The following is a 26,427-nucleotide window of genomic DNA, read 5'->3' as shown; positions in this document are numbered from 1 at the left end:
AGAAGGGAAAAGCTAGGACAAAACTTTCCAGTTAGTCAAGTTAACTGTTATCAATCCACTCATTGATTGGGGGGTCAGAAGATCGTTGAAATCAGCAGTTAAAGAAGGAATTTGATATAAATAAAGTTTTAAGTTCTGATCATTGATATGAATCATTGAGAACTGAATTTATTTGGTTGGCTGAGAAAATTATGCTGAAACTTCATCTTCAAAACTAGTTTTGATATTGTCTCATGTATTGGTTTTGGAAAGTAAGTAGTGCTAAGTCTACTTCTTATGTATTATTTTAATAAAGAACGAATTGTGTCAAATGGGCAAATTAAATAATTAAAATTCATGGCATAATCATATGTAATAAAAGATATAAATTTATAGAAAAGAGTGAGGTAATCCCATAAGGAGTTCACCAAAAGTAGAGCCAACATCATTTTCCAACCCTGTTATAAGTATAATGCTTGTCTTAAAATTACATACTCCAATATCAGTTGTAATCGTGCTGCCCATCTCCATTTTACTTGATAGAGACTATTGAAGAGTAGAGTTTAAAAGAATTCAGTTAACAAAATGTTCACTTTTACTCAGGTGAAAATCACGAAAATTATTTAGAGTCCATTTTAAAAACTTCATGAGTTTTTATTAATACATTTCCTAAAATGAATATGACTTTTCCTCTTTTTAAAGATTGGTATAACATCCACTTTACGATGTATACATTTTTATGTATTTTAACTTTTTTTCTCCAAGAAGCTTATATAATTCCTCCATTTGGGAAAAAAAAATACAATATATGCTCATAAAAAAGAAAATAAGCACAAGGAAAGCATCTTTTAAAAATAGTTTTAGTAAGAATATGAATTAACTCCAATGAAACTGTGTTTCAGTGGTCTTAATTATTTTTAAGTTAACTTAATTGGATTTGAGAACACCATGTTTAGATTTGATTTTATTAAATAACTTCCTTATAGTCTATGTTCTCTCTGTCAATCAGCAGAATGGACTGTGTCTGTGTATAGGCCTTACCGTATTTATAAGAATTGTAAGTCAGATGAAGTCTACTCATTTTTTTGTTTTTGTTTTGTTTCGTTTTTTAAAGATTTTATATATTTATTTGACAGAAAGATCACAGGTAGGCAGAGAGACAGGCAGAGAGAGAGGAAGAAGCAGGCTCCCCGCCGAGCAGAGAGCCCGATGTGGGGCTCGATCCCAGGACCCTGAGATCATGACCTGAGCTGAAGGCAGGGGCCCAACCCACTGGGCCCTACCCAGGCGCCCCTCTACTTATGTTTTTAAATGTGGCTATAGCTGTGTGAACTTCTAAATCTGTGGATTATTGATTGATATTTACTTCTTTAAAGTGGGTTAGTACCTCTATAAAGAACATGAAAGCCAACTAAAGATATAAGTTATTGTCATTTGAAATAAAACTACACCCAGTTCCTAGTCATTTTTTGAATCAAAAGTTGATATCCCTGGAAGGGGAAAGGTGAGTGGACAGTGAATCCCCACAGAACTCATGGATCGGGGTGAACGGATATGATGACTAATCCCAGTTCTTAGGAGAGAGCATTGTTCATGGTACAGAATCCCCTCTGGTTGAAAAAATTGGTGTGGTAATCAGCTTCAGGTTAGAAAGAGTTGGAAAGAAATTCACAACTCATTTTAAGATTTTCTTTCTTCCCCTCCCAAAGATTCACTTTTTTGATTAGCTGATAATGATACATAGGATGGATTTAATATTTCAGAAAGCTTTAAAAACTTAGCTTTTGGTTTGTTCCTTTTTTATCATGATTCGGATGGCACATCATCCATAATGGCGGCCATCACAGTCACGCATTCAACAGGTATTTATTAAATCTGGGGTAGGCTGTTCCAAATGTTGGGTGACTGATGTAGGTGCTCACAGTTCTGAAAACCTAAATATCCTGCAGTTTACAATAAATATGCTCAAACAAGACTGCAATTTGCTTTGCTTTGTTGTATTGTTTTTTGTTTTGTTTTGTTTTGTTTTTTTAATGGGCTAAAGTTGAGTCCAGATCTGATAATACAGATAGCCCCTCTCTGTGGCACAACATATATTCATAACGTATTCATGGTCTGTGCTCTGTGCTTTTTTATGAAACTTCGTGTGTGTGTGTGTGTGTGTGTGTGTTTCTAGAAAAGATATTGAAAAAGGAAATCATTAACTTCTGCAATACTCCAATTTTTTAAAAGATTTTATTTATTTATTTGACAGAGAGAGACATCACAAGTAGGCAGAGAGGCAGACAGAGGGGCGGGGGGAGCAGGCTCTCTGCTGAGCAGAGAGCCCGATGTGGGGCTCGATCCCAGGAGACTTTGATATCATGCATGACCTGAGCTGAAGGCAGAAGCTTAACCCACTGAGCCACCCAGATGCCCCAATACTACTACTACTTTTAAGGCAGAAAACAGATTTCTAAAATCATCAGGGAACTGCTACAACTTTAAAATTATCTGATTAAATCAAAAATATCTGAGAAATGTAGAGCCGTTCAACCAGAGAATTAAATAATCTGCCTTTGTCACAATGGAATAAAGAAACTATCAGGCTATTTTTGTGGTGGCAGTTGCTTTTTGTTTTCAACAAAAGGCAATCCCTGGAGACTTCCTAGTGGAAAAGGGCAAAGCAAAGAAGGTGTTTGGGTTTTGCTGTGTGTTTTTGCTTTGCTTTGTTTTATTTTTGTTTTGATTGTTGTTTGTTGCCATTACTTTTCTTAGTACAATCTCTTGTCCATGGTGGCCTCCCTTTCTGCTTTAAGCCAATTCTTCTGTAGATGTGTTTCCAAGTCACAGGCTACACCTTGTGCAGGACTGAAAATGGCAGAGCCCAGAAGTCAGGCCACTGTAATCAAAGCTGGAAGACTTCCTCCATCCTCCTCCCTCCCTGCCCCACCCCCACTCCAGCCGAGAAACAATCCCTTAGGATCCCAGGCTGACAGACTCCATCAGAAAGTTTTCACAGACTTACTAGGTTGCAACCCTGAAGGTGTTTTGTTGTTTTCACCTTAGAATTTTCTGAGCTGTGTTTGTGTGTGTATGTGTGTGTGTGTTTGCTTGCACCTTGAAAATGTGAATTTTTCTGTCTAACCCTAGGGTTCCTGCAGTTATCCCAGAATGCAGTGCTTTAGGGAAGGGCTCATTTTTTGAGTCAGAAGGGGCTTCACTCTTTGGAGGGTAATAAGTGATGAGTTGCTGATGCCATTCATAAGGGTACTGCTGTGTCTGTGCTTTGTCCTCCAAGGGGGACAAATGGCACTGTGGCATATGTGAGTTATGTGGGTACAAACAAGCATAGCAGTGAACTCCCTAACTGGCTTTCTTTTCTTCGAAACTATAGCCTGAACATGGCTTGCACTATCAAGTATGAAAGAGCAATACAATTGAATGAAAAAGCAAGCCTAAGGACAATCCAAGAATAATATAAACATAAGTTATTTTAAAACACTGGAGGGAGTGCTTTATGCAAAAGAGAAACTGGCTTTATGGTTCCGTTCCCTCTTCTCTGCCTTCACCCCTTTCAAGAGAAGCAAAGCCACAAGTGAGTGGCTGTATGTGTCTGATGGCTTATATAAACATAGAAGAAGCCTTCAGATGGCTAAAATAAACATGCGCGTGTTACTGAAGGATGTGTTTACACAAACCATTTGCTCAGCCTCTGAAATAATGAATAAATGAAGATTTCACTGAAATAATTGGAAGGATTTCTGGGTCTCTGCTGATGCTGTAATTGAATGGCACCAAAGAGACTTTTATCAGGTACTTTCTACGTTACACGTGTTAGCAGTTCCTTTCTCTGAGTTGAACACTTCGTTCTGTAGTGAATTTACACGTGTTTTTGTAAGAAATTGTCGTTTATTACTGCAATTCTAGAGAGTCGCTTGATTTCCCAGGAGAAATTTAGCAGCCAGTAAAGATTATTGGGATCTGGTTGGTCAGGAGGAGGAAGGCAGAAAGGAAGGAGTAAGAAAGAGCATTCCTTTCCCACGTAGAACCCTGTTTCTCTAACACTGGCCTCAACCATTTACCATCTCTGTGGCTTTGTCCCTAAACTGTTCTTTGTAAGATGCATGTCCTCAGTGATAGAAAAATGAAGATTTAAACAAAAACGACCTTCAGTATTGGGTCGCAAACCATGTTTGTATGTCAACACATGTGTGTGCGTGCGTATGTGATGTATATACACGCATGTGTGCATGCACAGGCATACATGTGCACGTGTGCATATATGTACACGTGTGTCTTCACAGAGGGCCCATATAGGATGAGGACAGTATGCGCCCTGCCCCTAGGTAGTCTTAAGAGTTAAGTCTTATTTCAACATTACACTTAGACCATCCCTACAAATTCACTAGGTTAGCATTTCCTGCTTTCAGTTTGTTATCTTGACACATAACTACAGCACAACAGCTGGGTTGTTCCTGGAGTTCCTGGGGGGAGCTTTATTTTCAGAGTGCTGAATTTCCTTTTCAGCTGTCAGCTCTAAAGTGTGCTCAAAACGTTCAACTTTTTACACACCACTCTGGGCCGCTAGCACCACTCTGGGACTATATGATAGAAATGCTGATAAGGTAGATGAATGGAAGCATCTTGGGTTGAAGAGGAGAATCACAAGAGCCAAAAACATGCACGTCCGTTGTTTGGTCAGTGGGAATACTGAACCGTGTTGTTCTTTGCATCGGAGTCTTCTTTCTAAAAGAAGAGCTCCCTTCTCATGAAAAATTACTTGCACCTGTTATGAAATAAGCAGGGGTACCATTCCTGAAAACAGTCTTGATAGGGTGTTCACAAACACACAGTATCAGCGATCTGGCTGTTGAAAATGCATTGGGATTTGCTGCAGTTTTGCCTAACTTTCTCCATTTGTAAAGCAAGATTTGCACAACACAACATTTCCTTTTTATCTAGGAAACTCTTCAGAACACTTCCTAAGAAATTAATTGTATTCCAGCCAGACTTGCCTGCTGCCATCCCACAGGAAATGGGTCAGCAATCCATTAAGATGCCATTAGATAATCTAATTTGGAACTTAATCTCTAAATTAACCATGCTCCATACTTGAAGCATACTTGAGAGAAAGAAAAAAGTTTACGTTTGAATCGATAGGGGAGCCGAAGCGTGAAGAAGGCTGTTTGTTTTTTCTGTAGCTGTGGTCACGTCTCAAGCCGTCTGGTAACCAGGAGAAACCAGACATGATGTAATTCCAGATTGAACTTGAACTTCAGGGACTTAGGATCGGGGAACAATGGACCATAGGAATCAATAATGTCCATTTTCCACATGATTATGTTTGGAGCTTTAAGTTAACCTTTATGGGAGAAGCAGCAGGATCTGCAGTGTGACCAAAATGAGATGATCCAGAGACAAGATGTTAGAGGAAAGAAAACAACGTTTTCCGTGATATTTTCTGAGCAGCACTGCAGATTCCAGCAGGATTAGAAAAGTTCCCGCTCTGCAGTAAACCGGTGGCCTGTTCAGAGCACTCTTTGTTCGCTTAGGTAGGACAAACTTAATCTTATGTTTCCTGTCAGATGATTTTTGGCTGCACTACGGGAGAGGGAGGAGCGCGATTCAGAGAATTCCCAAACGTAAACCTTGCCGATTAACCCTTTGCAATGAAAGAAGCCCACCTACTTTAAACACCTACTTTATCTGAAGATGTTTCACGTAAAGCGCCGTATTTACATATGTATTACGTCCAGGAGGCGCCCTCACCAGCCAACGCCTCTTTTATTAACTGACCTTTTTGATTTTCCTGTTGGGCAGTGCTGTGAGTAGGTAGGTCGTGAATTTCTAGCCGTATTTACTTAGATAACAAAGCATAGGAATGAGTACATGCACTCACAAACGTGAAGAAAAAAGAAAAGGCATAAAAGCCTGTTTGAGTTCAAGAAATTGAAGAACACGAATTTTGAATACTCGCCAACTGTCGAAAGTTACAATTATTCTCCCCTTTGTTAATTCTCGTTTTACATGAAGGGTTGTTGTTTTTTTTTTTCTTTTGCACATGTGATTCTTTCTGCACATATATTAGTAGGCATGCTTCAAAAATGTGTTCTCTTTCCTCATCACTTGTGATTTTATGATTCGGAATTCTGATACAAGTAAGTTCTGTTATTTAGAGGTGAAATTGTACAATGAATGCTGATTTGGGCTTTAAAATGAAAATCATTTGGGAAAAAGTCACTTTTTGCTTTGTATAAAACTTACATTTCTTTTTAATTTAGTATGCCTTAGGTGAGTTTCTCTACTGAAAGCCACTATTTGGGAGCACTATTTTTGTAGAGAATTTCGTCTGCTGTTGAAGACTCACATATGCTAATAAGGGGAGCAGTAGCACTTGTAACAATAGCACTGAAAGGAACCCAGGGACAGAGAGGAATACAGACTAGAGAAAGGATGGAAACCCATGTGTAGGGTTCTCTGCTATGGCACAGTCTTTGGGAGGAGATCAGATAACCACTGCAAGCCTGATGATGCTGTATTTTTTAATTGGCTGAAACCTCCCACAGCTACATAAGTCGTTACATATGTATGCCTGTGTGTCCTATAATTTATTTACAATTAGCCATCTTGGCAGTAATTCTCTTTCATTTTCAGTTCTAAAACATGAAAAATATCAAACAATGTTTTTTTAAATCTACTTAACCTGGCCTATTTAGGGGAATTTGTATTTTACTTACGTCTAAAGTAAACATTTTAAGGAAATACGTTCTTATTACTTTTAAGTATACAGGTTGCCTTGTTGAAGCGTCTTCTGGGATTTTTAAGAGCATTTTACTTAGAGCGTACAGGAACTGCAGTGAGCACATTTTATCTTCAGCTGCAGTGGTCCAAACATAAGGACTCTGCTTGCCCCATGCTCTTCACTAAATAACATATTTTGCTGGCAGAAGCCATTATTTTTACTTAGAAACTGCTAAGACGCACGCATGGTAAAGTTAACATCCACGCCAGCATGCTCCAATAACGAAAACACATCTGAAACAATTGAATATAAATTAATGAGGTTAGATGTCCTACCGTTTTGATATGTTATTTCCAAAATCGTGGGTCCCCAAGGAGTAGCAATAAAGAAGGCCATTTACCTACTTAGTTAGGAAACAAATACATTTCTTTTTCATTACCACGAAGTACTGTTGCTTGGTTCGAGTAATTCCACGAGCCACCTGCAGTTCATGATATTCGGTATTTCCCAAAGAGCCCACAAGAGTACTTTGCAGTTCAGGTAAGAGCTGGCCAGGGAGCTTTCTGGTACAGATTATTACAAATAGTAATAATCATTAGAAATCATCTTGCATGCAAATAGGATCGTCAGATAGCAAAAATGATCCTTAAAAATGGGGGCAATACATCGCAGAAATCCAAAACCCGTGTAGAGCCCTTTGTATACTTCACTTGTAGTGTAGCCCCATCTGCATGGAGCTCCATAAGCAAATGATCAACATACAGCCACATCCCTACGTACACCGACAAAGGCAGATATTGAATGCAGCTGAAAAGGATCTGGAATTGGATAAATGAGATACCATTATTTGTGTTGAGATTTGGACTCAAGAGTTTTACTTCTCTGGGAGTCTCAGTGTGTCCCAATGATGTGGACCTTCCTTCATAGAATCTCGTCTACAATTTAAGGATAATACAAATTCTTGTCCGGTGATTAAAGTGTGGCTCACAAAAGAGGGAGAAGAGGTAAAGTGTAATGGGTAAAAATGTAGATCCTAGAACCACACTGCTGGAGTTCACATCCTGGCTTCTGCAACTTAATAACAACATGACTTGGGCAAGACACATAACTTCCTGGCTCCAGTTCCCTCCTCTGTAAAATCAGAATAAAATTGGCACCTTTCTCATAGATTCACTAGGAGGATGGAAAATTCATAAAACAGTACCTGGCAAACAATCCACACCATATTAGTACTAGAAATGGTTATATTTATTTATTACCATTTTTTGTTCTAATACATTCATTTATTCTTAAATATGTTCTTATCATATAATAAGATATAATAATTCTCACTTTTTTTTTTTTTTTTTTTAAGTAAGCTTTATGTTCCATGTAGGGCTTGAACTCAATGACTCCAAGATCAAGAGTCCCATACACTACCCACCAAGACAACCAGGTGCTCCCAACATGTAATAATTCTTAAATGTGTAGGTACTTAAATACCACCCATGTATTCCTTCAATTGAGCCAGCATATTTTCCCAAGACACTATAGCATTTGCACTATGTCAAAGTAAGCAGCCAGTCCAAATTCATACACACATGATCCAAGACAGCATGACCCAATTAATACTTAATTAACCTGCCCTTGATTGGCTTTTCCAGGTAGATTTTAGCTATTAGTAGGGGAGATTGTTTATTGTGAATTTTGGGAAAGGTACTAGTACCTGTGTGTTAATTATTGTAGCAAAAATATGTAGCTGTATAGAAGTATGTAGATAAGGAAGTAAAAAACTTTTTTTCTTGGGGATATTTAAAACAGGTGCAAAGGAATGAAAGGTGAATCCTTCTTTTTAGTTAAGGTCTTTATTTTATTTATTTTTCATGCTTTCTGGGCCATTGCTTATTTTTATTGCTGTCTATAAGTAATGTAGCTCCTAGTAGAATTGAGGTATTCCTGAATACCTAAAATTCTTTGTGCTTCATTCCTATACTATTTTTGTTAAGCTTCTTGAAAGAGTACTTACTATCTTTGAGGTAAATATGGTAGGCTTATGATTAAATCAGTATGTGAAATCTGAATGAGCAATATTATTACTCCTCTAGAAAGTGTTAATGTGCTGGATACTTTCACAGTTTATAGAATGCTTGACAAATGAGTGACCCAACCCATTATCAGGTAAATGCCGACCAATAATAGTAAATGAATTTTGCCATTCCTCAAATAGCTCTTTTTTCAAGAAATAGTTGAAGTGAAGTGTTTGAGTTTATTTGGTTCCTTTCTCAACTTATTGTTCCACTTGTATTTATTTGGCATTCCGAGGTTCTTGGGTGGTTACTGAGGTAAAAAACTGAGGGCTCATTCCTTCTGACCTAGAAGACATAGTCTTCCAGAGAGAAAGTACAACCATCAAATGTAGACTTGCCCAGAGCAATTTTCCATCTTTCACTGATTGATACAGAGTCTGTTCACTACTTGTAAGTGCGATGACCAACTACTTTATCTAGTTTATCCAAGGATATGAACTATAGTAAAAATAGTGTGCCATTTTTAAAAGGAAGAAGGGAGTACCTTTTTACCCTGTAAACCTCACCCTAAGGTTATTCTAATACAACTTCAACTAGATTTGTTTTCAGAGGATATATATGGACTTTCCGAGTTGCTTGGTCACCCAGACCAACTACATATTCTGGGAGCAAGTCTCCTGCACCATTATTTAGGTTACAATCCAGCTATGTGGGGCATGGGAAATGTCTCCTGAAACATATATTGCCTTCAGGAACTTTGTTCAAAAGTTCTTTCTAATCTAGGGTCGATGTCTGACTTCCCAGGGAAGCAGTATAATATAGTGAAATGGCCATGGGAATCAGAACTGGTTCATATCTGAGGTCTAGGCGGGTCACTTGGGGCAAGTTTAAACCTCTCAGTTTTCTCATCTGTGAAATGGGGACAATTTCAAGAGTTCATTGAGAAAATCAAGTCAGATAGCAGATGTGAAACACCCAGAATAGTATCTTGCTCATGGTAGGGACTCAGCATGGTTTTCTTCTGGAAGTTTCTCCCTTTATGCTAATTCTTTCCATCTGAACTATGCAGAACTAGTCTATATTTCTTTCCAATTCAATGGTTGTGTCTTCCCTGTCTCCCTTCAGCTGTTCCTCAAAAGATATAATTTGGTGGGTTTCCTCATCAAAGACATGTCATAGCATTTTTTTCTCTTGAGTGATGCCTAGAAGCAACAGAATACTTCAGAAATAGTCTGGTGAGGATAAAATGGGCCATCACTTCCCATTAATGCATCCTAAGGTCAAAATAATTTCTTTGCTTCTTCCCTTTTTGGGACAGCTGCATCGTACATTTGGTGAGAATATGTAAAAATATTAACCATGGTATCAGACATTTTATTTTTTAAGATTTTGATTTAACTTGTATCTGTTCTGTATATAAGGAAATGTCTCATTATATGCCCAGAGTAGAAGTCATTAGGGTGAATTCTGGTTTGTGTTAAGATATAGTCAAAATCTCTTTTTTGCTTTTATTGTGCCTGGTTTTTTAAATAACTTTATATTCTTTTCCTTTTTTAATGGTATGGCCTATGTATGTTTTCTAAAGATGTGGTTTCAACTTTTAGTCATGCTATCTTCTGTTTGCTGAAAAGAAAAGGTGATTTGGCAATGGAGAATGGAATGAAAGCAAAGTCTGTGCATGCTTTAAGATTTGTTGCTGAAATAGCTTAACCTGACCTTGAATATTTTGAGATCTTTCAGTTATGTTTGCATATCCCTTTTACATAGAGGCACAGATTATTGGATTGGACGAAGGATGATTCTTATTCCATTATGAACTAAGACTATTAAACACATTACATATAAGTAGTTTTGTATGTGGAGATAAATATGAATATGTGTGTTTATTTTACCCATACTGGTGATCAGAAGCATTGATATATGGAGAGGGAGTTAGATATGTAAAAAGCATGTTACCTTAAAAAACTATGCAATTTGAGGCAATTCTCTTTTTGAGATGAAATGACCTAGGTTATTTTGTTTGATTAAACTCTTTTTTACATTGTTATCATAATCTTTGAATTTGTTTTACCAGCTATTTTTCAATGAGACTACCAAAAAGCTCTAAGAAATGTCTGTGTCTTACAGTTCTGAACCTAACCTATAAATTGGCAATGAGAGACTTGTAAAACTCATATATGAGGTCTGCATAGTGTTAATGTTTGAGATTTATTTCCCCCAAAGGTTCATAAATAGTATTGACAAATATATTGCACTCTGCAATTTTGACATGGTCCTGATGTAGGGTGGGAGGTTTGAAAAGTTTAAGTAAACATCTAAATTGAATTTGTTAGATATTCTGCACCAAGAGTCCTGTAGTCACTAGCATCAATTTGTTTTTACTGAGCATTTTCCAAAGAATAATACATGTCTCTTTTTAGAACCACATAAGAAAGCTGTTGCAAAATAAACCCCAAATTCCTGTCTTTTTTGCCATCAGTTAGAGAGACTTCTCCATTTAAGGAGTCACATCTATTTTCAATCATTAAAATATACTTTATTTTCCCAAAGTGTGCAACCTGTACATGACTTTCCAGAGTCCATTGGATTTGGGACTCGCTTTTGCAAAGTGGTTTGCTTGTAGTTGACACTGTCTTTTACTATCAAGGATCATCAACCTGAGCTAGTCTTTTTATTTTTCCTACATGCTTTCCATTTCAGGTTAAAAATAATGGGTATCAGTTTTTCTAATTTGTTTTATTTGCTAAGACGTAGTTAGCATTGGCGATAGCCAGACTCTACAGGGATTGACAAGACAGTCATTTTCTTTGTGGGGCTTCCCTTTCCGTCAGTAAGATAAGCACAGCTACAGGTGACGATGCTAGGAAGTAAAAAACACTCTCATGGTAACAAAATACAGTGAAAGGACAGTTGAGGGGAAAATAGCTTTCATGATGGATCATGTAACGTTCTCTCCCAGTCAGTCATGCGAAGGGAAGATGTGTGTGGGAAGAGAGAAATATGTGAAAATAATTAAGTCTCTTGGAAAAGGTTTCAGTAGCAACTATTCTAATTCTTGAGAATTATGACTTTCAAACAGATAACGAGGACATCTCTTTTTAATTTGAATTATTTCTTGTTCAAACTCTTATTTGATTATTCCTCAATCTTAAGTTTTTGTTAATACCAAACTTCTCTAATTTTAAGCTCAGGATGCCTCTTTTCTTTTTAGAGGGGGACAAATCACATCGTATTTGTGGAAATATGTGATGATGACGATCCCCACTTTTTAAAAATACAGATTTGGATGAGATTGAGACCCCTTAAGTGATTTGTTTGTATATCCAAAAATTTAGTGGAATCCACCCTGTGCTAGTATTACATTAAATGGAGAGCAAAAAGAGAGATGGACTTTGCTATCGTAGAGCTCATAGTCTAATCATAAAATCCCTCCAGCGTGAAATTTTTCTGTTGAATTATCAACTCAGAAATAAGCACTTAGACATGCACTAATAAGACACAATTTGTGTAGAGGTATCACCAGAGTAAAAGAATACACACACACACACACACGCCTGGTTCTTCTTTTAATCCAGGCTTTATTTTTTATTCTTCTTCTTTTTTTTTCCTTTCCTTTTCTTTTCTTTTTTTTTTTTTTTTTTTTTTTACAAAATTTTTCTTCAAATTAATATCCCATAAAGGTTTTTTGTACCTTTGGTCTTCACATATGAAAAAATGAGATTATCTAGTTTGATATCTACAATAATAGTGTCCATCTCACCTCATGGTTTCAAAAGTAAAAGATATTATGTTAAATTTAAAACATTGAAATGATGTCTCCAAGTCAGGTTGTGATAAAATAGGCTGTGAGATTATCTGTTTGATGTTTTCTTGGTTCGTGATGATTTATGCATCTATTTATTAGCTGACATTCATTCTGAGTGGGGTGCTGAAACAAATAATGATCTGGTTAGGTATCCCCCCCCCCAAATGTATGGTACGTAGGGTTGTTTTGGGATCTGCAGATCTCAGATTATTTTCCTCCAGATGATAACTTGTTTAATGAGAGATTATGCCAGTAGCAATGAGAGAACTGTTCCTCAAGTTTCTTTAAACAGCTCCAGATCCAACATAAGTGAAAGGGGAGTTGGTTGAAGGGGGACAAGAACTTGGCCTTCTTGCTCCCTCCAGGACCCCTCCCAGCAAACCCTCCTCCCCTCCCCCAGCTCTCCAGACACAGAACAGCTCAGATGTGGTAAAGTTCCTAACTTATGGCAGGGACAGGGAGTACCCGAGGCCTCTGGTGCCAGCATTTCAAATGACATATTATGTACTGGCCTTCTTTAAAAATGTTATTTTTTTTTCTTATCATGAGGAAAAAGGAAAATCTTTCATGACAACTTACAGTTGTATTCAGTGGATAAGCACGTGAAACACTGAAACCCATCTCATCGCCGAATTGCTTATGAACTGAAAGTAAAGCAAGATCAGAGAATAATGGGCAAACCATTGTGTATTTGCTGCTTTCTTTTTCCTTTTCTTTCTTTCTTTCTTTCTTTCTTTCTTTCTTTCTTTCTTTCTTTCTTTCTTTCTTTCTTTCTTTTTTTTCTTCTTCATCGAAGTAGATCAGATATTTTAGGAACACACTCAATCAGAGTTCAACAGTTGGGTATAAGCCTGACTTGAATTTCTCCAGCCTCATCATTAGCCTTCCCCTTCCACAAAAGAAATAGACCATGTGGAGTATATATCTATAATATTTACAATGTAGCACGCTAATCTCATATGAAACTGTAATATGGAAAAAAGTTATAGTAGTAATTTGATGCCTATGGGATTTATATTTCTAATATTGTGGTAGATGTTAACATTGTGTTTCTTCTTTTTCTCTTCCCTCCCTCCTGCTCCTCTCCTGTCAACAGTCCTGGTACCTGGGCTAGCTTGGTTCCTTTCCAAGTATCAAATAGGACACCCATCCTACCGGCAAATGTCCAAAATTACGGTTTGAACATAATCGGAGAACCTTTCCTTCAAGCAGAAACGAGCAACTGAGGGAAAATGAAATACAACAGTAGTTTAAGAAATTAATAAAAAAAAAAAAAGGAAAAGTGGAAGACTGGACAAAACAAAACAAACAAAAAGGGAGAAAGGAAAGCAACTGAAGAAAGAAGATATATAGACCAGCAATTGCAGCACTTACAATCACTAATTCCCTTAAGGTTGAAACTGTAATGACATAAAAAAGGGTCGATGATATTTCGCTGATGGTAGATCGCAGCCCCTGCAACGTAGCCTTTGTTACATGAAGTCCGCTGGGAAATAGATGTTCTGTCTCTATGACAATATATTTTAACTGACTTTCTAGATGCCTTAATATTTGCATGATAAGCTAGTTTTATTGGTTTAGTATTCTTGTTGTTTACGCATGGAATCACTATTCCTGGTTATCTCACCAACGAAGGCTAAGAGGCGGCATCAGAGGTGCTGGGTGACGGAGCCATGAGCCAGCCATTTTCTAAGCACTCTGATTTCTAAAAGTTAAAAAAATATATATATAAAATCTCTGTAGCCTTTAGTTATCAGTACAGATTTATTCAATTTTGGCCCTTAACCCAGCCTTTTCCAGTGTGTAACCCAGTTTGAAACCTTAAAAAAAAAAAAAAAAGAAAAAAAAAGAAAAGAAAAGAAAAAAAAAGAAAAAAAGAAAAAAGAAAAAAAAAACAGTTTGAACACAAAGGCTCTATGGAAGAAATGCCTCTATGTAGGTAAAGTGTTATCTCTGCATGCAACAGTAAAAATTAATATAATATTTTCCCCACAAAAGAAACACTTAACAGAGGCAAGTGCAATTTATAAATTTATATCTAAAGGGGAATCATGATTATAAGTCCTTCAGCCCTTGGACTCTAAATTGAGGGGATTAAAAAGAATTTAAAATAATTTTGAACGAATTTATTTTCCCCTCAGTTTTTGAGGGCATTAAAAAGGCATTAAATCAAGACAAATCATGTGCTTGAGAAAAAAAAAATTAACGAAAACACAGCACTTATGTTGGTTTAGCTGCAGCCTCCTTGGAGGTAGGATTTATTTATTTAAAATTACTGGTTGCATCAAGAACCCATAGGGTGTACGTACAAAAGGTTCTATAAAATCTGCATTACAGAGACAAAGAGGCAGGCAAATCCATGTCACGAGGGTAAAGCTTACAGTTTACAAACTGGGAACGCCAGGGTGTAGGATGTAAAAACGCACTCTTGAGAAAACAGATGTAATGAGGGTGCTGAAAACTTGCATGGTGCTTTCAGACATTAGCCTTGTTCAACAAATTTCTTGTATTGACAGATCTGTAGTGTGCATGGGCAGACACATTTTGCCTCTATGTCTCTTAAAATTTTAATTAAAAATACTCTTTCCAGTAATCCTAATTTGCACGAAGATATAATGTCCACATTACGTGCCTTGCCTTGAAATCTAAAAACAAAAAAAAAAACAAAAAACAACAAAAAAAACACAAAAAAGTGACATCACTACACTTGTTTTGCTGCATTTATTATCATTTTAAATCTTTACCATTTTTATGACAAAATATTTTGTACTCCAGACGAAGAAAAATGTGTGACATCTTGGATTTTTTAGACAGTTATACCTTTATCTCACATTTATAAAGCATATCATGGCTGTGTATAGTTGCCGCTTAAAAATTGTAATCGACCAGCAATATTTTCAGTATTTTGGTGTTTTTTCTATTAACCTTTCATGTTTTTCATCTTCCAATTAATATTTGGGGGGGAGGGGTTTCAAATTTATACGAATTATGCAATACCAAGTTTTGCCTATGTAGGTAGTGCTTTTAGCTGTATTGGTTATTATAGGTAAGTACACAGATTTAAAAAAAAATAATGTATGCTTTTTTTCGTTTGTTTGTTTTAATTGACCAAAGTGGGTACTGCTATTTTTGCAGTGTGATGAGGTCCTTTGTGTACTGAGAGATGGACAGGGGATTTTTTTTTAATATACATATATATATATTCTGGGGGGTGGGTGGGAGGATTTTTAACACTTTACAGTGTAGCTGTGAAGAAGCAGTGCCCCCTGAGATGGGCCTGGGCTGCAAAGCGACTGTTCTGTCTACTGTGACAAACTTCAACTTACACAGGTTCCCCCTTCTCAAACTTCCCACCTGGGGTGCAGGCTGAACTCATTTCTGGTGTTCGTAACAACAGAAATAGTAAGAACAAGTGAACACAACAAATTCTCCTGGAGGCAGACTTGGCTTAAAACTGTCTTACCTTCTTTTTTTTTTTTTTTTTTTTTTTTTGGTCCTTTTTTTTGTGGGGGGAGGGGTTTGGTGGTGGTGGTGATGGTGGTAGTTTTTCTGGAAAGTTCCAGATCCACAGTGGAGAGTGAGCCTGTCTCATATTTGGCAGAAATATCGGTGGAAGAAACCACTTAGTGGAAGTTTCACACTTTGGGGGTTTGGGTCTATTTTCTCCTATAAACCCATCATCCCAGCTGGAGGCGTGCTCCCACAGTCTTTCTCCACCACTTCTCTTTCGCCATTTCTTCGTTTCCTTGTTGGTAGTGGATGATTTACCTGTGACTCACTACTTCAAATGGATGGCAGTGCATTTGGGTTTTTGTTGTTTTTTGTTGTTTTTTTTACTACATCCAGAGGATTGAACAGACGGTTGCTATAGTAAATGTATTTGGACTTTTAGATTAAAATCAAAGTTCAGTTTTTAAGGAACAAAAAAATTAGTAAATCTTGTTAACACTTTCATTTTACCTGACCTTTCAAATGGAGAACCAGAGCAGAAGGGAAATGTAGAATATTCAGAAATTAATGTTCCTGTGGATGAATTAAGCCCATTAGATGCTGATGGGATTTTTTAAGGGATGGTGCCTCAAATATATATTTGATTTAGTTTCCCCTGAGGGCTAGTGGGTGAATGGAGGCTGGTTTTATTTTGCTCTTACACCCCTCTCCCAGCCCCCCAGTCCTAATGTGGGAATTCATTACTAGAAGGAAAATCTTTCAGAATTAGTGACACATACAGAGGGTTGTCTTGAGGAGCCCCCTGGCACCCCCCCCCCCCGGGGCCACGGCCTAATAAAATAAACTGTCCATTGTTCTCACAGCATATGATTTAATAATGAATACTTTAGGACAATGCTTATGGGTCTAGAATTGTATTTGATTAGCCCATTCAGTCTGATAGCCCACATGCTGGATAGCACAGCAGGACCCCAGCCACGCAGGTTGAAAAGTAAGTCCGATCATTTCTGTGATACTTGCCCTGATACAAAACAGCTCATCTCAGCCAAGCTCTTCATGTATCTTTGACCTAGTAGGTGAACACATTGAACCTCACAGGACACGCAGTATTTTTTAAAGGCAGACTCTCTCTCTCTCTCTCTTTCTTTCCTTTTTATTTTTTTTTGCCAGAGAATGAGCAGTTCTAGCTAAGTCAGTTACACACTGTGGGTATTCATGCCTGCCTCTTGACTACAAAGGCCTAGTTCAAGTGTTGGGGTTTTGTTTTTGTTTTTGTTTTTGTTTTTTTTAATCTATATTTTTTTTCCTCCTTCCCTTTTGTGAGAAAACTATTAAAGATACTACTATCTATGGAAAATCTCAAATCCAATTTTTGGCCTCCTTCTCTCTTCCCCGGGAAGTCTGTCTTCTGACTAAGGGCCCGCTCTTGCAGATCTTGCACGCCCCTCCCCTCCCCAGAACTCAGAGCTTCAGGATGGCGAAGGTCACCCAAGGGCATCAGGACGGGGTGGTCTTCTGCCCCTCCTCGCCCCCTGTGCGTTCCGCAGCATTGTTCAGCTGTTTTCCTTGTGTGGCTTCGTGGCTTCGTGGCCTACCACTCACAGTGCCTCTGAAGTTTCCTCTGGAGTGACATGAGCGTTGGAGGCTTGTCTAAGGGAAAATAAGTAAATAAATAAATAAAAGGCAGTGAAGGAGACTGTACATAAAGACATGGCAAAAATCGTAATGATAGCAATATAGTTATGGGGTAATGTTCGGGTGGGCAGCTCCATTTAAAAAAAAAATATGTGAATGAATCTGTGAAGCTGCAAAGTAGCGAGAAGAGCAAGAGATCTTCTTAACGAACCGCCTACCTTGTAGACAGTAATTTGTACACTGTATAGTTTTGTTAAGAATTTTTTTTTAAATTAAAATTCCCATGTTTGTAAAGCTAACTTTTTAACAATTATAATGGAACTGTATGTTGTTTCCATTTTTAAAGTAAACAAGAATATTCCTTGTTTGGAGACTGGACTTGAGTTAAAACTCTCCAGCCTCTTAAGTTATGTATTAAAAAAAAAAAAATCTGTCCATGTTAGGAGTTATTTCACAGATGCCTGTGCTTGAAAAGCATGGGATACTAATCCTTTAAAAAAGTGTAAATGGAGAAAAGTTATATTTTATGAAGGTTATTTTGTTGTATTTAGTATTGGGAAAGTTGGTTTTCAGAGCATTTCAGAATGTCAGAAGCACCACTGTCTTTTTTTAGTATATACGGCCTTTAGCAAAAGTTTTTGTGATTGTTACGTGATGGTATTTAAGGTTAAGTTTCACAGAGCATTCGGGATAGGCAGAAAACGAAATCAGTGCTATGTCTCACATAATGTGTCCTCAGGGAGCAGAGTATTGGATTTGGGACTGGTAGCTTCATAAGGACTCAACAAAGGAGATTGCACAGGGACATCTTCAGCGGTGGGACATCAGGACATGTGCTGTCCCTAGATTCAAAATCTAGGCACCATGTGAAACAATGAAGGCTGCAGAAAGTTATCCCATATTCAGTGTACAGTATTCATTTTTAATGAAACAACTCTACAATATTGCTGGCAGATAGGCCCTGAGCATGACATTCAATATAGTTTACATGTTCCTGTCAAGGTCTTTGGTTAACATTAACCAGCTGCATGCTTCCTGGACTTAAAAAAAATTGGGTTTCGATAGAAAACTTTTTTTTTTTTTTAAATGTGCAGGCTATTCAAGTTCAATAGTAAAAGTTCGAACTCGAAATTGAATGTTTTACTCCATGCTGAAGGAGCTGAAAGCTGCCTTCATATTTTGCACTTTCTGATAGTTCCCCTGTTTTTTCGAATTCCTTAAAAATTGTGTGGGTGGGGTGGAGCACTGCGGTTGGGGGAGAGCATGGACCACTGATTTTTGCCCTTTGACCCTGCACAATGACCTTTGCATCAGCCAAACTCATTGCCATGACAACTCTTTGTACTGTGTCCGTGCCACAGATCTGTTGGTTACATTGTTAATAGTAAAGGGGACAAGTTGGAGACGGTCAATTTTTACATTTTTTTTGTTGCAATTTTTTCTTCAATGGTTGTAAGTAGTTTTTTTTTTTTTTTAAATAATAAAAGGGTTCACTAGTTAATACTCTTTAGAAATATCTGTGTGTTGCAATTCAAATGTATGTTGAGATTGTGAAAAGTGCTTCAGTGCTACTAGCCTACCTGGATGCTAGACCCAGCCTCTGAGGAGCTCCTCTCAAATGATGACAGTTACCGGTGACACCAGGTGGCCTCCACATGCCAAGGGCAGAGTAAGCTAGTGACACTAAAGCGGTCTTGTATTACTGTAATTTTTGACAGAATGGTTTTGAAAACTGTGCTACAGGGACTGATGTGGCAAATATATCTCTTTATGCAGAAGGAAGTCTTTTTTTTTTTTTTTTAAAGAAGTATGGCTTATTATGCATTCTTCATCGAGGGCATTGAAGTTGCATGGACTGATAAAAGTTGATGCAAAACGAGAAAGAAACAAAACAAAACAAAAAAAAACCAGCAAAATGTTTACCAAAAAACTCAAACAAATGAGCAGTGCCTGTTCAATTTCACAGTCTCTGTTGAGTTCAGTTGTAAATATGTTTCAAATGACATTTTCTTGGGAAAAAAAAAAAAATCTCTACAACATTGTAGAATGTGAGGGGTAACTACATCCCAGGCATAGGCTTCTCAAAGCTGCATTAGATTATGTCTTCATCAAGCTGTTAATTTGTGCTTATATCATATAGAACTTTTAGCATCCTGGGAAGAGGTACCCCCACTTCAATGATATTTCTCTGAGAACAACTTTTGTAGGACTGTGTGTTTCTTTAGATACATTTAGTACAACTGTAGGTGACGAGTAGTCAGTTACTGCTTGCTAGCTACACACCAGGGTTGATCCATTTTAAAACTTTTGGCATTCTGTCCTCATGGGCCATAAATACAGAACCTTGCATTTTAATTAAATTTTTTTTAAAAAGGAGGCACATGCACAATCTCTGTGTTGCAAACCTTTAGCGGTAGGATGTATTATATGACAGTTACTTAATTTCTGGCGTTTGGACCTCTGGGATCAGCCCCAGACTGGGCCAGAATGTTAGCGAAGGTTTTTATGATGCCCGGTTGGAGGATAATGTTCTTTGGGTACTTTTTGTGGGTTGCAAATGAACTCAGTTGCCACAAGTTTTAAACTGGTGTAAATCAAGCTTGACTTAATGTGATTGTTACTGTTATATCCAGCCTATACTGCTAGCAGCTGCTCATACTGCAGTTAATTACTGGAAGCGGATATATTTCCTATGCAAAACCTGTTTAAACAATAAAATGAGCTATGCTACAGACTCTGGCCTCATGTTTTATTTTCCTCCTCCTCGACCCCTTCCTGCCACCCTCTCCCTATGTCAGTGCTGGGGGTCGGTAGGATCTTGAAGGATGACTCCGGTCCTCCGATCTGGGAGTCTTGTAGCACTGGTTTTATTCCATAGCCTCTGGGATAGTGACTCTTTCAGTTCAATACTTATGACTTGACGCTGGGCACAGGTATAGGCGTGTGAACCCTCTGTGCGCCTCCAACTGGTATAGCCTTCCCCAGTTTCCAAAAATGCAAGTGCGGTTCTAGAATGTTGGGCCCCACTCACCGCCAGGAAAGGCCTTCCAGCAACAGGGCAAAGGGAACTGTGCCCGGATGACCAGACTGTGGTCCCTCCAAGAGGAAACCACAGGGCCTCCAGCGCACACACACTGGACAGGAGAGGTAAGCCCTGGGGCCACCCTGCACTGTGCGTTTAGTGCTTACAGGAGACCCCGAGGAGCAGTGTCTCCCTCCAGTGCCTGAGAAAGAATAGCACCTGAGGTTTCCACGAAGCAGTGCTGCTGCCTGGGGCAGTCAGGGCGGGGGTTCCTTATTCACAAGGAAGTGGGACACACATTTGGGAGGATGGGGTCTTGAATCCCAGACCCCTTGAAGTCAGCGTTTTGGAATGGAGTCAGCTGTAGTTCAAGACTAGCTCATTGAAAAGGAATGAGCTGGTATGGTTTTGTGATCTATCTGAGTGATGTGCACAAATGAAGCAAAAATAATGCAAGCTTCATTGAAAAGAGGGAGATAAAAATGCCTGGAATTTGACCATTCCAAGCAAAGACTTGCTGAGACAGAGCCGACAGTCTGATTGGCGGCTCAGGCCCCTGAGCGGGTCCCCACAGCAGCATGCAGGGGTGTGTGGAAAGCAGTTGACTACTATCTACTGAAAGAAAAGAGTGTTCTGGAAGGTTCCACGGGAGACAGTAATTGGGTGTCTTAGAAGATTAAGACATCTCTTGGGAAATAGTTTGCGGAGATTAGAAATTGAAACAAAATTTTTAGCTATAGAGGCACTTTTTGCCTTTTTAAAATGTTGGGCTTTGGTGGCATTGATCAGGATTTAGGGACAGAGGACAGACAGGCAGTTGGGAGACAACACTGTGGTAATTTAAAGTCCAGGCTCTGGAGTGAAAAGGCAGGATTTCAACTGCAGGGAACGGCTGGACTAGCTGTGTAACAAAGTATATAAACTTTCTTGGCCTCGGTTCCCTCGTCTGTAAAATGAGACACCAATGAGAGTACCTGTCTCATTAGGCTGTTGAGGGGGTAAGATTGTTTATGTAAAGCTCTTACAGAGGCTGGCACATCTTACTGATTATTACCATAATTATTATTATTAATTATTATTATTATTATTAGACAGTGTGACACATCAGGAACGAATGGATTAATTAGATCATTTCTGTTACAGCGAGCACATAAGGACACGAACTATTGTTATTGGCAATCGTGGGGTTTTTTTTTTTCCTGTTGTGATTTTAAAATAATTGAGATGCTGTTAGTTGGAGATCACGGCTTCCTTTCCCGTTTAGTTTCAGTGCTGTGGCAGCAAGCCTCTCCTGATAGATGTTCCAGCCGATCCCTTCCAAGAGACCGTTCCTTGAGTGGAAGCTGCAAGCCTGTACACGATCCGATCGTAGCTTCCAGAAGTTATCTCCAGGTGATGTCAATATTTCCCTTTCTTCATGAGGAAAGAAAAGCATTAATTTCTTAATTGTGTTCATTCTCTCAGGAGCTTTGTTTTATAGGAGGCACTCGAATTTGCAAGGAATAGAAGTTTTCTCGAATAGAAAGAAGTCACGGGAACCGAACTGAAGACGTTGAGGGAAGAGGAAGCCCAGGGCGAGAGTCAGGTGTCTGAGCTCTTTTCCCTCCTCTGACAAGCTGACAGTTGCCATCTGTGCCTTTCACATGACGCTCCATTCTTTGCTCTTAAGGTGGGGACTGGATAAGGATGTGAAATCTGGGACGGATAAGCCTGAGATATGCGGCTTTCCAGACTTCATACAGAGGAGCCCCACCGAGTCACAGGCACACCAGCTGCTCCCCTGGGAAAGGCAACAAAAAAATGCTCTTTCCCTCCACCCTCTCCGCCCCCCCTTTCTGGAAGCCCCTTCTCTGCATTCTCCCTTCACTTCCTGTCTACTAGGTCCCCCAGATTTTTTTCTTTCCACTCAGGGTTGGCATCTCCGAGGCTGCTCACACTGTCTCTTCCTCCAAAAAGTCAACGAAGTATCCGCCTCCGTGGCAGTCTGCACTGCTGGATTTGATGTGACCAGGGCAGTTCACATTAGGGCCGGAGTGAGAGATTGAGGGCAGAGTGGAGGTGGGGAACTTGTATTTGCCCAGAAGTTATTACGCTATTTTTTTTTTTTTTTTAAGACAGATGATTCCTCTGGGGGTAGATTGTGTGGGGAAGGCTTTGTGGTATGCAGTTTTTTTACTCCTGGGGCCAAGAATGCAAATGGCTACAGCCCAGGGCAGAGCAGGGAGCCTAACTTGGTGAACCTGGGCAGAGGGAACAAATAGGGTGAGTGAGGTTTGATGACCCCGGGGAGGGCCATCTGCATTCAACAACTGCCCGGGCCTGGGCAGATCCTAAGGAGGCTCCCTCACCACCTCCTCCGTCCCCTTAGTAGGACCGCTGAGGAAACTGGGTGAACCCTGCACTATTTATGGCCGAGGGCTGCACGGGATCCAGACCCACCACCTCCACCAGCGGCCCTGTGCCCCACAGGGTTCAGAGAGACAAGAGAATCTTCTCGGAGAGACATAGACTGTTGAGTCAGACCCACCTGGTACCGATCACATGTGCTTCCCTATTACTCTTTCTCACATTTTTACCGACTGCTCTAGAACCAAACTTCTCTTTGTTAGCACAAAAAGAAAGTGACTTTACACCTATCCAGAGACACAGCAAAGAGGAGTCACAGTGTGGCACTTTAACAGGATACGAAATCCAAATTCAAATGCCTTCTCACAAAATTTCAGCCCAGCGTCTGTTTATACTGCAGTTCCTTGTGTAATCTGCAAAAACACAAACATGTCAACACAAACATGTAATGGTGTTTGCAACATTACACAAAATTATGCAGCAGAGTTGAACATCCCCATTGCTTCATAGTCTGATGCGTCTTGCTTAAGGATCGGGCACTGGCTGAGTCAGGAATAATTGATTTTTCTGGTCCGGAAAGAGTTGATTTCTAAGTAAAGAAGATTCCATGCAAAACTCAGTGTAAACTGAAATTTTAAGAACATGCAGTAAAGGGAAATACACACTTTTGGCTTTCCCATTAGCTGTGAACTTTTATCTGTGAAATACTGCTGAGGCTATTCTACGATTGAGCCGTCGGTTCCAAGAAAGTGTTCAAATGAGGTAATAGGAACCCAGAGAAAAAATATCCTTCCCTACTTGTAAATATAAACACTTTTCCATTGTAGATAAGGTTTCAGAAACACACACACATTGAGAAGCCAAGGGTTAAGCCTAATGAATGCTGCTTTATATCTTTCTGTGAACACAGGGGAAAGGAGAGGAAATAATTCTTCTCCTTTGCTTCCTTCATTTGGGAGAAAGTATAGGTACAAACCAGAGGGTAATCAACCACCTTTAATGGTCTTAAACATTTTAATGTATGAGGCGTGGCCTGGGAAAAACCAGGGTCCTATTAAATTAGGAAAAAGTAAAGAACATAAAAATGTAAATGTTGCTCATAGGTCATAAGAAAGGATGAAGACCACAAAAATTTTAATATAAACTTACCAGGTACATTGTAGATCCAGCTCTATGACAGTCACTGAATCATAATCAGAGTAGGTGGAGTACAACACGGATGAAAGAAATGGCTCCTTGAAGTCCGTGCCTTTTTCTGATACATTTATGGGTTCCTCACAAATAAAACATAAACGGATCTTCAGCTTTTTCAGAGAACTTCTGATTTTATCTACCCTGATTTTTTGATTAATCAGTTAAACTACATACACAATGTAACTACATTTAGCTTTTATATCTTTATAAAACTTTGCGTGTCCTGAAGCAGAAGAGACCCAGATAATTTTTAAGGCTGGTGATAAAGGGGCACTTCCAAAATCTGATTACTGGAATGATCTCACCTCCCTGAGAACAGAAACCCATTGGGTCTGTGGCGATTGTATGGATATTCTCTTTGACCTCTTGCCCGGGTAGCCTGGAATCCAAACTGAGCTGTGCTCCCGCTGACGTCCTCCTTGGGAGGACTTATTAAAGTGTGAGCGCCTTACCTGGTGCTAATGAAATCCACATGGGCTGCCCCAGGCTCTGTGCTTTCTGCTTCTTGCTTTCTGTTTCTACAGCACCGTTCCTTCAGGCTGGCCCTCTGGTTAAGAAATCCCAGGGCACATTCTCCATCCACTTCGAAGGAGGTTTGAGTGGACAAATGTCAAATTAATAGCACGTGTTAAAAGGCCCCACCGAGCCACCGATATCAAGATTTTTCCCATCACAGTGACAGAGCTACCAAATAGGGCATATTGAGTGCAGGAAAGCTTTCAAATAAGAGGGAGACTACTTTGTCGGCCGTAATACCAGAGTGCATAGGGTTGGCCTGCGTTGAAGGATGACTGAGTCAGGCCCTGGGCTAAGTATTTCACATCTATTCTATTTGTTTAGTCCTCAGAAGACTCACAAAAGGAAAGTACTAATAACATTCTTGTGTTACCAATGAGAAAACACACACACCGAAGGATGAAGTGAATTGCTCCAACAGACAGTGGGAAATTGTAGGGTTTAAACAACATCTGACCAGCGGACCTAAACCGCTTCCCATATCTCTTAAAATGTGGTTTGGTGAAATAATTTGGTTATCTTTTTCTTGAGTGGTACAGAACTTGAAGACTTTAGAATTCTCTGAAACCCAGATCTGAATTAGAGGTTAAGGCAACCATTGACCTTTGTTGTGTTGTAGGATTTGTGTGAGGTCTAATAGTTTGGTCACCCATTTTAATTTCAAATTTATAAATCTCGTTAAGTTTTGGGGAAGGTGGACATTCAGAACTCAGTATGGCCTCAGTTATATACGATCAGACTTTTTATTAATTGGTCATTGGGTTTATAATAAAACCATAGAATGGTAACCACTATTCTATCAATGCTAAATATTTTACGTACATAGTTTGGTTTAATTCTCAGTAATAGTTTGGCTATAATTATCCCCCTGTTGCAGATGAAAAAAAGAAAGATTTAGAGACTGAACAATTTACTCCCAATTCACGTGGCTTTGATGCGGCGGACCCAAGCTTACAACCCTGGCATGCCTGATTACAAATACCATGATCATTAATTACTTCTTTGTTATTTCTTTTAAATTCAAAGAAACTAACAGGTAAATAAAAAGATGTGAAGAAGAGGAAGCCATTTTTAAATGGAATCCTTTTTTTGTCATAAGTGAGCATTTTTAAACTGAATCAGGTTGACTGTCCTAAGAGTACTAACTTCTCTCCTCAGAGCAGGCCCCTTCTGCGAGTGTGGGATTTGGTATTTTGTGGCCTACCTGATTTGGGTAGGCTATCGGGTCGCCTCCTAATGATCCTAGAGGTGGGCGGCCTAAGGGTGTTTGCGCCCTTGTGAAAACCAAAGCACCCAGAATCATGGCAGCGCCTTCCATCTCGACACCTAACATTCCATTCAGAGGTGAGGCGAACGCATGTCGGATGCAAACGCGGTGCTGGCCTGTGGCCTTGCTTCTACCTGAGATTTGACAGCATCTTCATGTGTTCACCCAGAGCCGTTGGTGGTTCACTGTTGGCCAAGCAGTCTAACTATGATGCAAGTGGGCTTCCAGGCCTCGACAAGTTTTCTTTCACAGTGGGTGCCCTGAGGAGAAAGGAGGGGTTCTTGGTATGGCCTCATTGTTTGAGCCTGCTGTTCAGGTGCCCGGCTGTGAAACAATGGACCCCATTGATGGCGGTGCATGGCCCTGCACGTGCCAAAGCGATGTGCCAACGCACATTGCCGGGGGCAGGCATGGAAGTCAACGGTGAGGCATAACCAGGTGGGGGTTCAGGATCAAAGATGGCCTCCTCCTTCCGACTCAGCT

At 39.3% G+C, this 26,427-nt stretch overlaps 1 protein-coding gene across 12 annotated transcripts in view; it reads left to right on the top strand.

The window, feature by feature from the left end:
* NFIB (nuclear factor I B) overlaps positions 1-20,333 on the top strand; it is a 439,139-nt gene extending 418,806 nt beyond the window's left edge. For all 12 annotated transcript variants that reach the window (XM_082695043.1, XM_082695049.1, XM_082695044.1 and 9 more), the window contains one exon: positions 13,611-20,333. In XM_082695043.1, the coding sequence (XP_082551169.1) occupies positions 13,611-13,740 (130 nt within the window). In that variant the 3' untranslated portion in view covers positions 13,741-20,333. The remainder of the gene's footprint in view (positions 1-13,610) is intronic.
* The last annotated feature ends 6,094 nt before the right edge of the window (positions 20,334-26,427 follow it).

Source organism: Mustela nivalis (assembly GCF_964662115.1).
Source record: "Mustela nivalis genome assembly, chromosome: 13".
Lineage (NCBI taxonomy): Eukaryota > Metazoa > Chordata > Mammalia > Carnivora > Mustelidae > Mustela > Mustela nivalis.
This window is presented reverse-complemented; position numbering and strand designations above follow the sequence as displayed.